Raw genomic sequence first — 12,181 nt, 5'->3', positions numbered from 1 at the left:
CCCCATTCCCAGAGGAGGAGAATTTGGAAGGCCGGACAGCCTCCAGGCCGCAAGGATGGCTCGTTCATTCATTTATTCATTCATTTGTTCAGAAAGCTTTCACCGAGCAGTCCCCACTTGCCAGGCACCGTCTGGGGTAGTCGGGGTTTCTCAACCTCAGCACTACTGACATTTGGGGCCCAATACTCTTTGTTGTGGGGAGACTGACCCGTGAATAGATGTTTAGCAGCGCCCCTGGCCTCCGCCCACTAGGCGCTAATAGCACTCCTCCCCTCGTTGTGACAATCAAAAACGTCTCTAGACATCGCCAAGTGTCTCCGGGGCGGGGGATGGGTGGTGAGACAAAATCCCCTCCCCTCACATCATTGAGAACCACTGCCCTAGGGGATAAAGTACTGAAAAAACAAGCAGACAGACAAAACCCAGCGAACAAACAGAAATCCCTGCCCTGGTGGGGTTTACATCCTAGCGTATCATGTTTGAGCAGGGCTGAGGTACAGAAATCCATTTGACTAGAAACGCACGGCGGTTTCAGGGAACGTGCTGTGCTTCACAACGGTTCTCTTTATTGTAAATTTCCCCTTAAGGAAACTTTAAACGGCAGGCTCTTTCAGTGCGTCCAAAAATATGACTTAATTTGGAAAAAGGGTTTACAGACAACGTATCCAGGACCTCGCCTGGTGCAGTGAGAGCCGCCCGACTCTTCCGTGATTCACAGTGATTGACGTTTAGGCTCGGCAGGGGCTGCCTTTTCATCAGCAGGGTGGTCTGGGTGTTCCTTGGGCTTGAGTGTGAGCCCCTGCTTGCCTGTCTCCCTTTGTGTGGGGCTGCAGAATGGCTTTACCCCCTTACACATCGCCTGCAAGAAGAACCATATCCGCGTCATGGAGTTGCTGCTGAAGACCGGGGCCTCCATCGATGCTGTCACTGAGGTAGGAGAAACTCCGCAGGCGAGTGGACGGTCTCCACTAGTCTTCTTCCAATAGCCATCTTGAGAGTTGTTCTTTGTGGCTGCGTGTGTGTGTGTGTGTGTGTGTGTGTGTGCTAGTCTAGAACTCTCAGAGGAATACATCAGGGGTCGCTAAGACCGGGAGCTGGTGTCAGATCTCAGGGAGCTGTCCAAGGTCAGATGCAAAATGTTTTGAGTTGTACATGTGGGTGGAATCACCCTGCAGTGTTTTTTTCCCCCCCTCCGGCCATTTTCCTGGAAGCAGACCCATTTCATAGAACTCCCTTTCCTTGGAAGATTGTTCTGGAGCCCCTAGAGGCAGGAAAGCTTAAGATCCATCTGGCTGTGTCTCTGGAGGAGCGGGAAAGGGCTCCCCCCGTCTCACTCCTGTCTGGTCTGTTCCAGTCCGGCCTGACACCTCTCCACGTGGCCTCCTTCATGGGGCACCTGCCCATCGTGAAGAGCCTGGTGCAGCGGGAAGCATCGCCCAACGTCTCCAATGTGGTGAGTCCGTGGGGAGAGCAGGCCCTTCCTGTGGACGGAGGGCTCAGAGGCGAGAGTTGGCCAGTGATCCCAAGCTCTCCTCTCGAGGACAGAGGTAGAATTCTCAGAATAGCAGGGGCCTCGGACTTGGGGAGGAAGACTGTATGTACTGACGCTTTCCCAGTTAAACGTGTCACCCATCTGTAAGTCTTGGGGGTTTTATTTTGGACGATCATTTGGGAACTTCTGTGAGTGTTATGTGGGAATACATGTATGTTTTGAAACATTCCTTAGCTCTGGGGTTTACCTTTAAGTGTATCTTACACACACACACACACACACACACACCGGGCATCAGCAGACTAAAGGCTGAAGTTGCTTGCTGGGGCAACTCCACCTCTTGGATGAATGCCCGCCAAGCTACTCCAGGCTGGCACTGCGGAGCTCTGTGTGTGCCCTTTTGGAAACCCAGCAGGTGTTAACACTTCGGTAATTTTGTTATCTTACAGCAAGTGGAGACCCCGCTACACATGGCAGCCAGAGCAGGGCACATGGAAGTGGCCAAATATTTGCTCCAGAACAAAGCCAAAGTCAATGCCAAGGCCAAGGTGAGTTCTGGAGATGGGAGGGATCCCAGACGGAAGCAATTCAGGCGCAGGAGGAGCCATCCTCCCTGATCGGAGACCAGGCTGCAGGGCTCATGGCGCCGGGATTCCTTGTCACACCTGCTGGGTTCTGCTTTGCAAGGGTTCTGAGAAGGCCAGAGACGTGTTGGCATCAACAAAAGGCCAAGAAACAGTATTGGGGCTGGGGGCTGAAAGGTTGCGTGTGGGTTACAGTCACAGTATCAGAAGAGAAGCAACTTTTTGAAGAAAGGGTTGCCGGTGAAAATCAAGGTGCCCCCGCGATGTAAAAGGCATCTCTGAGGGACTGAGTGAGCAAAGGGTAAGAAGACCTGCTGAGTTTGCAGTCTGGCTTTGGCCAGGATCAGGCTTTCCTACCGCACAGACCACAGAGCCTCTGTTTAGTGTCAGGACTGTGGTTTGGGTTTGAGCCACGTGAGGGAGGCCCCCAGCTGGGCCCAGTAACACAGAGACCCTGCCCACTGACCCCCTCAGCTTCCGGAGGAAACTGGAAGGGGCAGGGGGCGGGAGCTGGGATGAAAAGTCATCTTTCCCCAGGTCTGACCCTCCCATCACCCCTGGCTTAGAGAAAACCAGGGTAGCCTTCAGACAGAAAGACAAGTGGACGCTTAGACAGGACTCAGGAGACAGTACAGTTCACCTCGTTTGATTGCCCTTCGCTTTAGTATGCTTTGCAGATAATGTGTTTTTTAGAATTTGAAGTTTTGTGGCAACCCCGCGTTGTCAGGTGGATAGCATTTTTCCAGCAGTAAAGTATTTTTTAATTAAGGTAAGTGTATTTTTAAGACATAATCCTATTGCACACATAATGGAGTGTAATGGCATGTAAATAACTTTTATATGCACAGGGAAGCCAAAAAGATTCATGTGACTCGCTTTACCGTGTTACCCAATTTATTGCGGTGGTCTGGAGCTGAGCCCACAGTGTCTCCGAGGTCTGCCTGTAAGAGCAACCACAATGTATAGTTTGTGCCAAACGTGGTGTGAAACATCTTATACACGCTGTCTGCTTGATCCTAACCATAGCCCTATGAGGTCAATACCATTATTCCCATTTTACAGATGGGAAGGCTGAGCCTTTGGGCAATTAAGTAGGAGTAACAACTAACTTGAAAGGTTGTTATAAGGATTAAATAATATAAAACATATTCGTTCCCATAACTCAGAGATTTGAATCTCAGCTCTGCCTCTTACTAGCTGTGTGGCCTTGAGAAAGTCACTTAACCTCTCTGGGCCTCACCTGCCTTCTTTATAAAATGAAGAGTAGAGTTAGGTAACCTTAGCGTTCCCTGTTCTTTGTTTATGCTTTGGGTTCCAGGATGACCAGACCCCACTTCACTGTGCAGCTCGCATTGGCCACACAAACATGGTGAAGCTCCTGCTAGAAAATAACGCCAACCCCAACCTGGCCACCACTGCCGGGCACACCCCCCTGCACATCGCGGCCCGAGAGGGCCACGTGGAAACGGCCCTGGCCCTTCTGGAAAAGGAGGCGTCCCAGGCGTGCATGACCAAGGTACAGCATTCCTCCTCCCGTTCTCCAGAGCGGCAGGCTGGTCCCAGCTGGGCCTGGGGCAGGGGAGGGCATTCCCACCTGGTCCTCTGTATGGCCTTGACTGTGCTGAGGGCTGCTGGGAGGAATGGACCCACAGGACTGGCCGCCACCTGTGAGCCGGATGTGTCCCGTCCTTCCCCAGGAAGGTGAACTGTAGTTTCTCATCCAGCCACCAGCCCTCGTCTGTTTATCATGGAATGGCTCAGGATCTGCTCTGGCCAGACCAGACAGGCTCTGGGATGCGAGAAGGCTGGCGGCCCAGCCCCCGCCCTCAGTTAGCTGGCTGTCAAATAACAGCACCAGTGGTTTTGACTCCGTCGCAAGAGGGGCAGGTGGCAGCCCCCTGGGCTCTGGGAGTCTCAGCAGGATCACACCTTCTGTGCCCTTTATTCTACTGGCGTCTCCACGCCAGTCGGGGTGGGACACCTCCTTCGCCGCGGGCCCTTTCTCCAGGGAGGATGGCGGGCCTCCCCACGGTTCCGACGGCCTGTGTTTCTCCTCAGAAAGGATTTACCCCTCTCCACGTGGCGGCCAAGTACGGGAAGGTGCGCGTGGCACAGCTGCTGCTGGAGCATGGCGCGCACCCAGACGCCGCCGGGAAGGTGAGCTTGACCTTCCCTCCCGCCAGGGTGCAGCCGGGGCAGAGGGGCAGCTGCGCCCGGGTGGTCGTCTCTGCCTGAGCCCACTGCGTCCCCCTTGCGAATGGGCAGCCGTCCAGGAAGAATGGCCTCTGGGGAGACAGATCTTTCTGACAGAGACCTTGCCCTTCTAGAAAGACCCGGTGGCCCCTCTGAGCGAGGGTGCTGTACTGCCCCATCAGCCCCTAGGACCCCCAGGAATGAGGCGGTGACCCCCAGGACTGAGGAGGTGACCCCTTGGGAATGAGGAGGTGACGGCCCAGGTCCAGCTGCTTGTGTCCTTTAGTGACTTCAGCTCAAGACTGGCTCTGAAATGGTGTCAAGCAGATTTCCTGTGTAACAGGAAAGTGAATACGGATCCCCACGTGGTGCTGCCTGGAGCCACAGGCATGGCCAGTGGGACGTCCCCTGAGTGAAGGCTGTTCCGTGTCCATCTCCCCGCAGAGTGGCCTGACGCCCCTGCACGTCGCCGTGCACCACAACCACCTGGACGTCGTCAAGCTGCTGCTGCCCCGGGGCGGCTCCCCGCACAGCCTGGCCTGGGTAAGCCTCCTGGTGCCCACCCCGTCCTCACCCTGTCCCCACCCCGGGGCAGCAGGCGGCCGCCACCCCTCAGGGAGGGCCTACCTGCAGTGCGACGGCTGCTGACTGGGGACCGCAGCGGGCCGGGAAGTGGGGAGCACTTCTCAGCCACAGGTCACCTCGCAGACGTGGAGCTCGTTTCACACAACTAATGTGTACCCCAAACTGGTGTCAGAGGTCAGCATGTACAGCGTGTTCGTGGATTCCGGGACCAGGGCCACACTTGGAGAATATTCAGGGCTGGGGGTGAACTCACCAGAACCTTGGAGCGAGGAACCTGCCTTGAATGCGAATAGTCTCCCCCAAATCTGTTTCTCTCTGGAGTTCCGGCTCTGAGATGGTGCCGTTTCTGTACATACGTTACACGTTGAGGTGTGGCCGGCGTGCACCCTCACACCAGCCCCTGAGATGCTCAGAGCCATGGGTGCATCGCCCCGAGGGACGCTGAGTGTAGGGAGCGGATGGGGCTTATGTAGGAGTGGACTGAGGGGGCGCTGTACGAGGTACAGGGATAAAGCTGGACGCGAGGATCATTTTGGGGGGACAGGCCGTCCCCTGTGGGATGAGAAGGTGCGCAGGGTCTGTGAGGGGAGGGGGGCCGAGGGGGCTGGTGGCCCCGCAGATGAGGGGCGAGGAGAGGGGGCAGGGCTCGGGTGCAAAGGACAGTCGCGGTCCCTGAGCTCACCACAGTGCTCAGCCCTGCGGCAGGAGGGAGCCACGGGTGGGTCAGAGTGTGATTCCAGCCGACACCTGCTGACTTCCGTGGGGACGCAGGGAAAGTCAGGGCCGGGCTTTAGCTTGCCTTCCGCTCTCAGAATGGATGCTCATCTGAATTTTACAGCCTCACTTTCCTGCAGACACAGCATCTCCCAGACACCCCGTCTCCCTGGGCTCTGGTCCCGCGCTGTTGTAGCAGAGCCCACATCACTGTGTAGACAGCGCGCAGCCCTGCTGGGACGTGACTTACTCCTGCTTCTAAAAATAAAACGCTGGACTCCCCTCCTCCTTGCACCACTCCTTATATAAAAGAAATCAGAGCCAGGCTCATGGTATTTAAAGGGAGCTTTATCCAAGCACAGACCCTGCACAGATGGGTTTTGTTTCCATGGCAAAAAATAGTTTCCAAAGCAGTCTGGCAATTTTGTAGAATTTCGCATGCAAGTCTCTCTGCACCCAAACCAAACCCACCCCTTTCTAATTTTGATGCTAATGTTGTTTTAATGTTTAGGCAGATCTCTCTCTAGGGTGCGCATTCCTTTGGACGAGCTCATTTCCTTGGGAAAGAGGAGCTTTTACTGGCTCACACCGTTCCTGAATCTTTCCCCCGACTCTCCTGCCTCCCTGCCCCTCGTCCCTGTCACCTACAGAAGGTCATTTGTTCCCTGTAGTCCCAGCTTGGAGAAAGCTCACAGGGGTTGGTCCCTGATCTGAGACTGACGGTTGTTCTTGTATCTTGGTTTTAACTGGGGGTCACCTGGCAGCCTGACCTGGACGGGATGCCGTTCTCCCAGTGCAGACATCCTCCATTGCCCAAGTGGCCTGGACTCCTGATTATACGAACGTGAATAAGTACTCAAGTTCCTGTCCTTTGTTCAGTAAAAGAGGTCCTAATAATCCTTGCTTCCATGCGGGGAATGGAAGACAAGCTGCAGTTAGGCACCGTAGGTGAGCAGCGACCTCACCCCATTTCATCCTGACTTGGGAGCTTGTTACGAATGCAGAATCTGGGGTCCCCCCAGTCAGAATCTGCACTTTACCAAGATCCCAAGTGATTTCATACACATTCAAGTTTGAGAAGCACGGCTCCAGCTAAAAGACCTGGGCTCTGGAGTCGGAAGATTCTCTGATACTCAGAGAGAAGGATCTCCATTTGGGGATGACTCCAAATCTCAGGTCTGATCCACGGAACCGCACCTCTTTTCTTTGCTCCCTTTTGATACAGTACAAACCTCGTTTTGTTTAATGAATTTTATTACAGTCAAAATGCCAATCTTGTCAGGGGAACACAACCTACAGAGAATTGAATGTTTTCTCATAACATAATCAAATTTAAAAGGAGGAACAGTAGGATGAATCATCTTACATAATTACTCAGAGAGAAGGATTTTTATTATTCAATTTAATTCTTTGGGTAAATGACAACTTTCCTTTCCCCAAAATCTACTTTGCAGACAGGCGGATCTCACCCTGTCCCCCAGTGCTTTAAACTGGGATTTTACTGTATTGGTCAGCCCCTTTTTTTCTGTTTCTCTTCTCTGATCAGTGGATCCTGGCAGAATCAGAAATGTCGATTTCCACAATAAGGCAGTGGCTGGCAAAGGAGGTTCAGTTCTGTGGGATGGCCAGAAGGATGCTGGCCGTGGCAGGAGACCATATGCCTTATGCCATCTGCTCTGGGACTGGGTGGGCATATGCTTAGAAAGTCCTGGGTCCTGCTCGGAGGTCCTCAGGCCTGGCATCCCCCTTAGCCCCGAATGCTTTGTGGCCAACAACATCAGCCTTACCCAGACGCTTGTTGGAAATGCAGAGTCCAGGGCCTCCCTATACCGTCTGAGTCAGAATCTGCATTTTACGGAGATTCCAAGTGGAATCTTGGCTCCAGTTGAAAGAACCTGGAATCTGGAGTCACAAGACCAGACTTGGGTTCTCTGTTGTTTCACTTACTATGTGACACTAGAAAAGGCATTTAGCCTCTCCGAGAACTGGCTTCTTTATCCACAAAGCAGGGTAGTAATAAAAATGCCTGTCTTACTTGCTGTACGTGGGTTGCAGTGAAGCTCGAAAAGGATAATGTAGGTGGAAGTGGTTTCCAACAGTGATGATCAAAGTAGGCTGCCTGCAGTGGGGTATGGAGTTTGCTCCCATGCACTGCTTCCTTCATTGAGAAAGTCTTCCTCCCAAGACAAAGGGGAAAGGAAAGCCAGCTGAATAGAGGGTGCACAGTGACGTAGCTGATTTACTGTGGGACCAATCTCCTCGTCTCATAACGGACTTAACAGATTTGTGAACCAGGGCACTGCAAAACCATACAAAGGTTTATTAATTTTCTATCTCAATTTTGGAAAGCACCTTCACATATATTATCATATTTGATCCATCCAACAACTTTAAGAACAAGGTAGATGTTACTATCCACTTTCAATGGCTTAAAAAATACAAAAGGAAGTCTAGTTGACGATCTTGCCCCTAGTCACATGGCCGGTTAAAGTGGACCAAGGACTGACTCCACACCCCCAGGTCCCTTGCTGGGGACATGTACTCTTAACGCCACCTGCCTGAAGCCACCAGGCCCAGGGGGAGCTCTTGGCCCAACGTCACGAGGAGAGAAGGGCTCCGTTCCTTTTCCTCTATGAACTGTCTTTGGGGGGCATGTTTCTTACTGCAGGAAAGAGGGCATGGAAGCCTTTCCTTTACTTGTGTGCCTAGCTTGCTGGGTGTCCTGTAGGCCTGCCGCCTGGTTGAATCCTAGCATCTGTTGGGGACAGAGCACCTTGTGCACGGAAGATAGATGGAGAGAACGGGTAGGGCATTTGCTGGCTCTGGGAGCCTCTCCAAACCAAATGGCCTCGGTTGGTTGGTTTGTCTACTGAAGTGGCCCTCCCGGGTGACACCAGCCCTGAACCAGGCCTCCTGGCCCCGCCTCAGAGGATCTAAAACGTCAGGCGTGCGCTAAGCTTGTCAAATCAGCACTCCTGGAACCAGGCTCCGGCGGCCCCTTCTGTTTCAGAACGGCTACACCCCTCTGCACATCGCTGCCAAGCAGAACCAGATGGAGGTGGCCCGCAGCCTGCTGCAGTACGGGGGCTCGGCGAACGCAGAGTCCGTGCAAGGCGTGACCCCCCTCCACCTGGCGGCCCAGGAGGGTCACGCGGACATGGTGGCTCTCCTGCTCTCCAAACAGGCCAACGGCAACCTGGGCAACAAGGTAAACACGCGTCTGCAGATATCCCTATAGACTCAATCACATTAGGGGGTCAGCTGACGGCACACTGCATCTCAGGATCGAGCACCTGCTGTGTGCCCGGGTTCTGAATCAGGTGATGCGCACGCACACCTGCACGCGTGTGTGTGTGTGTGTGTGTTCTTGCAGCGTGTGGGCTTCTCTCTAGTTGTGGCGCATGGGCTCAGTAGTTGCGGCTCGCGGGCTTTAGTTGCCCCGTGGCATGTGGGATCTTAGTTCCGCGACCAGGGATCAAACCTGCATCCCCTGCACTGGAAGGTGGATTCCTAACCACTGGACCACCAGGGAAGTCCCCCTGTGTAGGTTTTATCTCCGTTTTGTAAATGAATAAACAGGTTCGGAAAGGTTGCTTATTTCAAGATTGCAGGACCCCAAGCCTACCTGATGCCAAAGCCTTGGCTGGTCCTTTCTAAAGAGGTTGACTCAAGAATCTACAAAAAGATCACTATTGAAATCCATTGCATGCTTTCCCAAATATAGGCCAGCGTCTACATTCAGGAATGTACTAAGTAAGCTGGGACTAAATATTCTTTTTCTGTGAGGAAGATATTGTGTTTTCAGTGCCAACCTGTGCCTTAAATGGAGTCTCAGTCCAGGGGCTGTTGATGTGTGAGCAGGAAACCCTCTCTATGGTGTACCTGGCACGTGGGAGGATGGGCATGGGAGCCGTTCCCCGGGTGACATCCTCATGGTTTTCATCAGCTTCTCAAAAGAACGCATGACCCAAGAAAGACTTAAGAGTCACTTCTTTTGTTAAACAACAATTTTACTGAAATATAATTCACGTACCTTAAAATTCACTCTTTTGAACTGTACTATTTGGTGGTTTTTTGGTATATTTGCAGAATTGGACGAACACCACCACTGTCTAACTGTAGAACCTTTCCATCACCCCCAAAGGAAGCCTCAGACCCATTAGCAGCCGCATCCCATTTCCCTCAAACCCTCATCCCCTGGCAACTCATCTACTCTCTGTCACTATGAATTTGCCTGTTCTGGACATTTCGTACAAATGGAATCGTACGATATGAAGAGTCACTTCTTTCGACGATAAATGAACATAATACAGTTTCAGAAAGGCAAGCATTTTGAGGGTAACTTAAGATTTCTTCAAAGCGTGTGGCTCCATTGGCTCTATCTGGACAGCTTTGGACAGGTGACCCCCAGGAGGGAACTGTTAGGGCAGGACCATTATGTTGGACAGGACTCTTGGTTTCTTGCTGGTGCCATTTAAGTGAGCCAGTAGGAGGACGGTGATGCCCTGCCCTGAGACATCCCCACTCGTCCACATCCACACTCACCAGTCAGGTTACTGTGTTATCCCAAGGTGATGCCCTGCCCTGAGACATCCCCACTCGTCCACATCCACACTCACCAGTCAGGTTACTGTGTTATCCCAAGGTGATGCCCTGCCCTGAGACATCCCCACTCGTCCACATCCACACTCACCAGTCAGGTTTCTGTGTTATCCCAAGGTGATGCCCTGCCCTGAGACATCCCCACTCGTCTACATCCACACTCACCAGTCAGGTTACTGTGTTATCCCAAGGATCAGGCAAGGCACCCGGACGCTTGTGACCGACCCAGGACCTGTTCCTATGTGGGCAGCCCCGCCTGCCTGCGCAGGCTTCAGCTGCGGAGGAGCACCGCTGGGCCGCCCATCAGCCTGGGGGGAAGTGCAGATGGCAGGGGAGGGCGAGTGGAGTCTCTGGAGAGGGGACAGGCCCTGCCCACTGGCTCCGATGACAGAGGAGCTGCAGCCCTGTTTGCCCCACGGTTAGTAAGGCGTATTGAGCGGGCTCCGGGGGAGGGAAGCCTTTCCTGGCATTTTTGCGTGAATGTGCACATGTCAGTCAAGATCGCTGGGGCATCACCATCCTCATGAGAAAGCTGTGATGAAAACTCCAAGAATCTGGGGTTTTCGGTCCCAGCAGGATCCTCCACCCTGTTTACTGGCTGGGATGTGCTGATCCCAGGCTGCATTTAAATGTCACGTCGTGGTTTACAACGCATTTTCGTCTGTTTTCTCAAGTGAGCCTTCCTTTGCCCTTGAGATTCGTCAGTTATAATCCCGATTTTCTCGATAAGCAAACCAAGGCTTCGAAGCTCATCTCGAGTCATGGAAATAGGAAATGTTACCACTGGAAAGGATCATAAAGTTCATCTAGTTCAGAGATCAGCAAACTACGGCCTGGGGTCCAAATCTGGCCCACCACTTGTTTGTACGAATAAAGTGTTATTGGAACCCAGCCATGCCCATTCATTTACGTGTTGGCATAGCTGCTTTCTCACTATAACTGGCAGAGCTGGGTAGTTGCAAGAAAGACACAAGCCTAAAATACTGACCATCTGGCCCTTAACAGAAACCGTTGCTGACCTCTGATTCAGTCTAACCACCTCATATTTTAGATAAGGATGGGGGGCACCTAGAAGAGCTTGCCTAAGGTCAAACAACTGGTTGGAGCATGCAAAGCCAAGTTCGACTCCCAAACCTCAGTGCTCTTTCAGTGTGGCCTGGAATTCTTTCCTGGCTCCAAGCTGATGAACTGCTTTTCCTTTCCAGAGTGGACTCACTCCCCTTCATCTGGTCGCACAAGAAGGTCACGTTCCAGTGGCAGACGTGCTGATCAAACATGGTGTCACGGTGGACGCCACCACCCGGGTAAGGCCAGCAGCCGGCGCTCTGTCCACAGGGACTCCCCTCTTCCCCCTGCACCCACAGGCCTACCCACTCCGGCCTCCCTCACTGGTCCATCTGAGGAGCTTTGATACCCCGAGGACCCAGTGGCCCATTCCTGTCTGCCACTTCCTAGGGGCGGCAGTGGAGTTTGAGGACCCCAGGCCAATGGGCTCACTTTCCAGTGGGGAGTCTAAAAAGTTGGCTAGACCTTTGATCCTCTGTAGTGAAAGGAACGTTTAATCATGATTCTGTCTTACATGAGCAAGGTGTCAAAATGTCAGGCTCTCCAGGATGCACTGGAAAATTCCGCCCCTTCTACTCTGGCATTTGGCTAAAAGCAGGTCAGCATTCTTTGAGCCCCTGTGTGTGCAGGGAGCTCTGGGGGGGTGGGGGGGGGTGGAGGATGACCCGGTGCCCAGCACACAGTGCAATCTGCTTCAAGGCATCTGCAGATGACATAAGAGGCAGGAAGGGACAGCCGGTGTGATATGCGGTGCAAGGGGGGTTCTCGTGAACCACACGGAGCACAGAGGGAGGAGAGGGTGTTTCCATTTGGTGGAAGGAAGAGGCTTCCTGGAGGAAGTGGCATTTTGTTCCTTTTCACCGAAAGGCAACAGTATTAAAAGGAAGGGACAAAGTGACACCCCTGTAGCTCCAGCCCCCTCCAGCGTTCCTCAGGCACATCGGTC

General features: G+C 53.1%; 1 protein-coding gene across 2 annotated transcripts in view; it reads left to right on the top strand.

Annotated features, from left to right (window-relative positions):
* Window positions 1-12,181, top strand: part of ANK1 (ankyrin 1) — a 96,797-nt gene that overhangs the window by 37,238 nt on the left and 47,378 nt on the right. For both annotated transcript variants that reach the window (XM_059909397.1, XM_059909392.1), the window contains exons 11-18: window positions 834-932; window positions 1,355-1,453; window positions 1,942-2,040; window positions 3,395-3,592; window positions 4,135-4,233; window positions 4,714-4,812; window positions 8,579-8,776; window positions 11,376-11,474. In XM_059909397.1, coding sequence (XP_059765380.1) covers window positions 834-932; window positions 1,355-1,453; window positions 1,942-2,040; window positions 3,395-3,592; window positions 4,135-4,233; window positions 4,714-4,812; window positions 8,579-8,776; window positions 11,376-11,474 — 990 coding nt within the window. The remainder of the gene's footprint in view (window positions 1-833; window positions 933-1,354; window positions 1,454-1,941; window positions 2,041-3,394; window positions 3,593-4,134; window positions 4,234-4,713; window positions 4,813-8,578; window positions 8,777-11,375; window positions 11,475-12,181) is intronic.

This window comes from Balaenoptera ricei, chromosome 21 (assembly GCF_028023285.1).
Source record: "Balaenoptera ricei isolate mBalRic1 chromosome 21, mBalRic1.hap2, whole genome shotgun sequence".
In the NCBI taxonomy this organism is placed as follows: Eukaryota; Metazoa; Chordata; class Mammalia; order Artiodactyla; family Balaenopteridae; genus Balaenoptera; species Balaenoptera ricei.
Note: the sequence above shows the minus strand (reverse complement) of the source record. Positions and strands in the feature narration are given on the sequence as shown.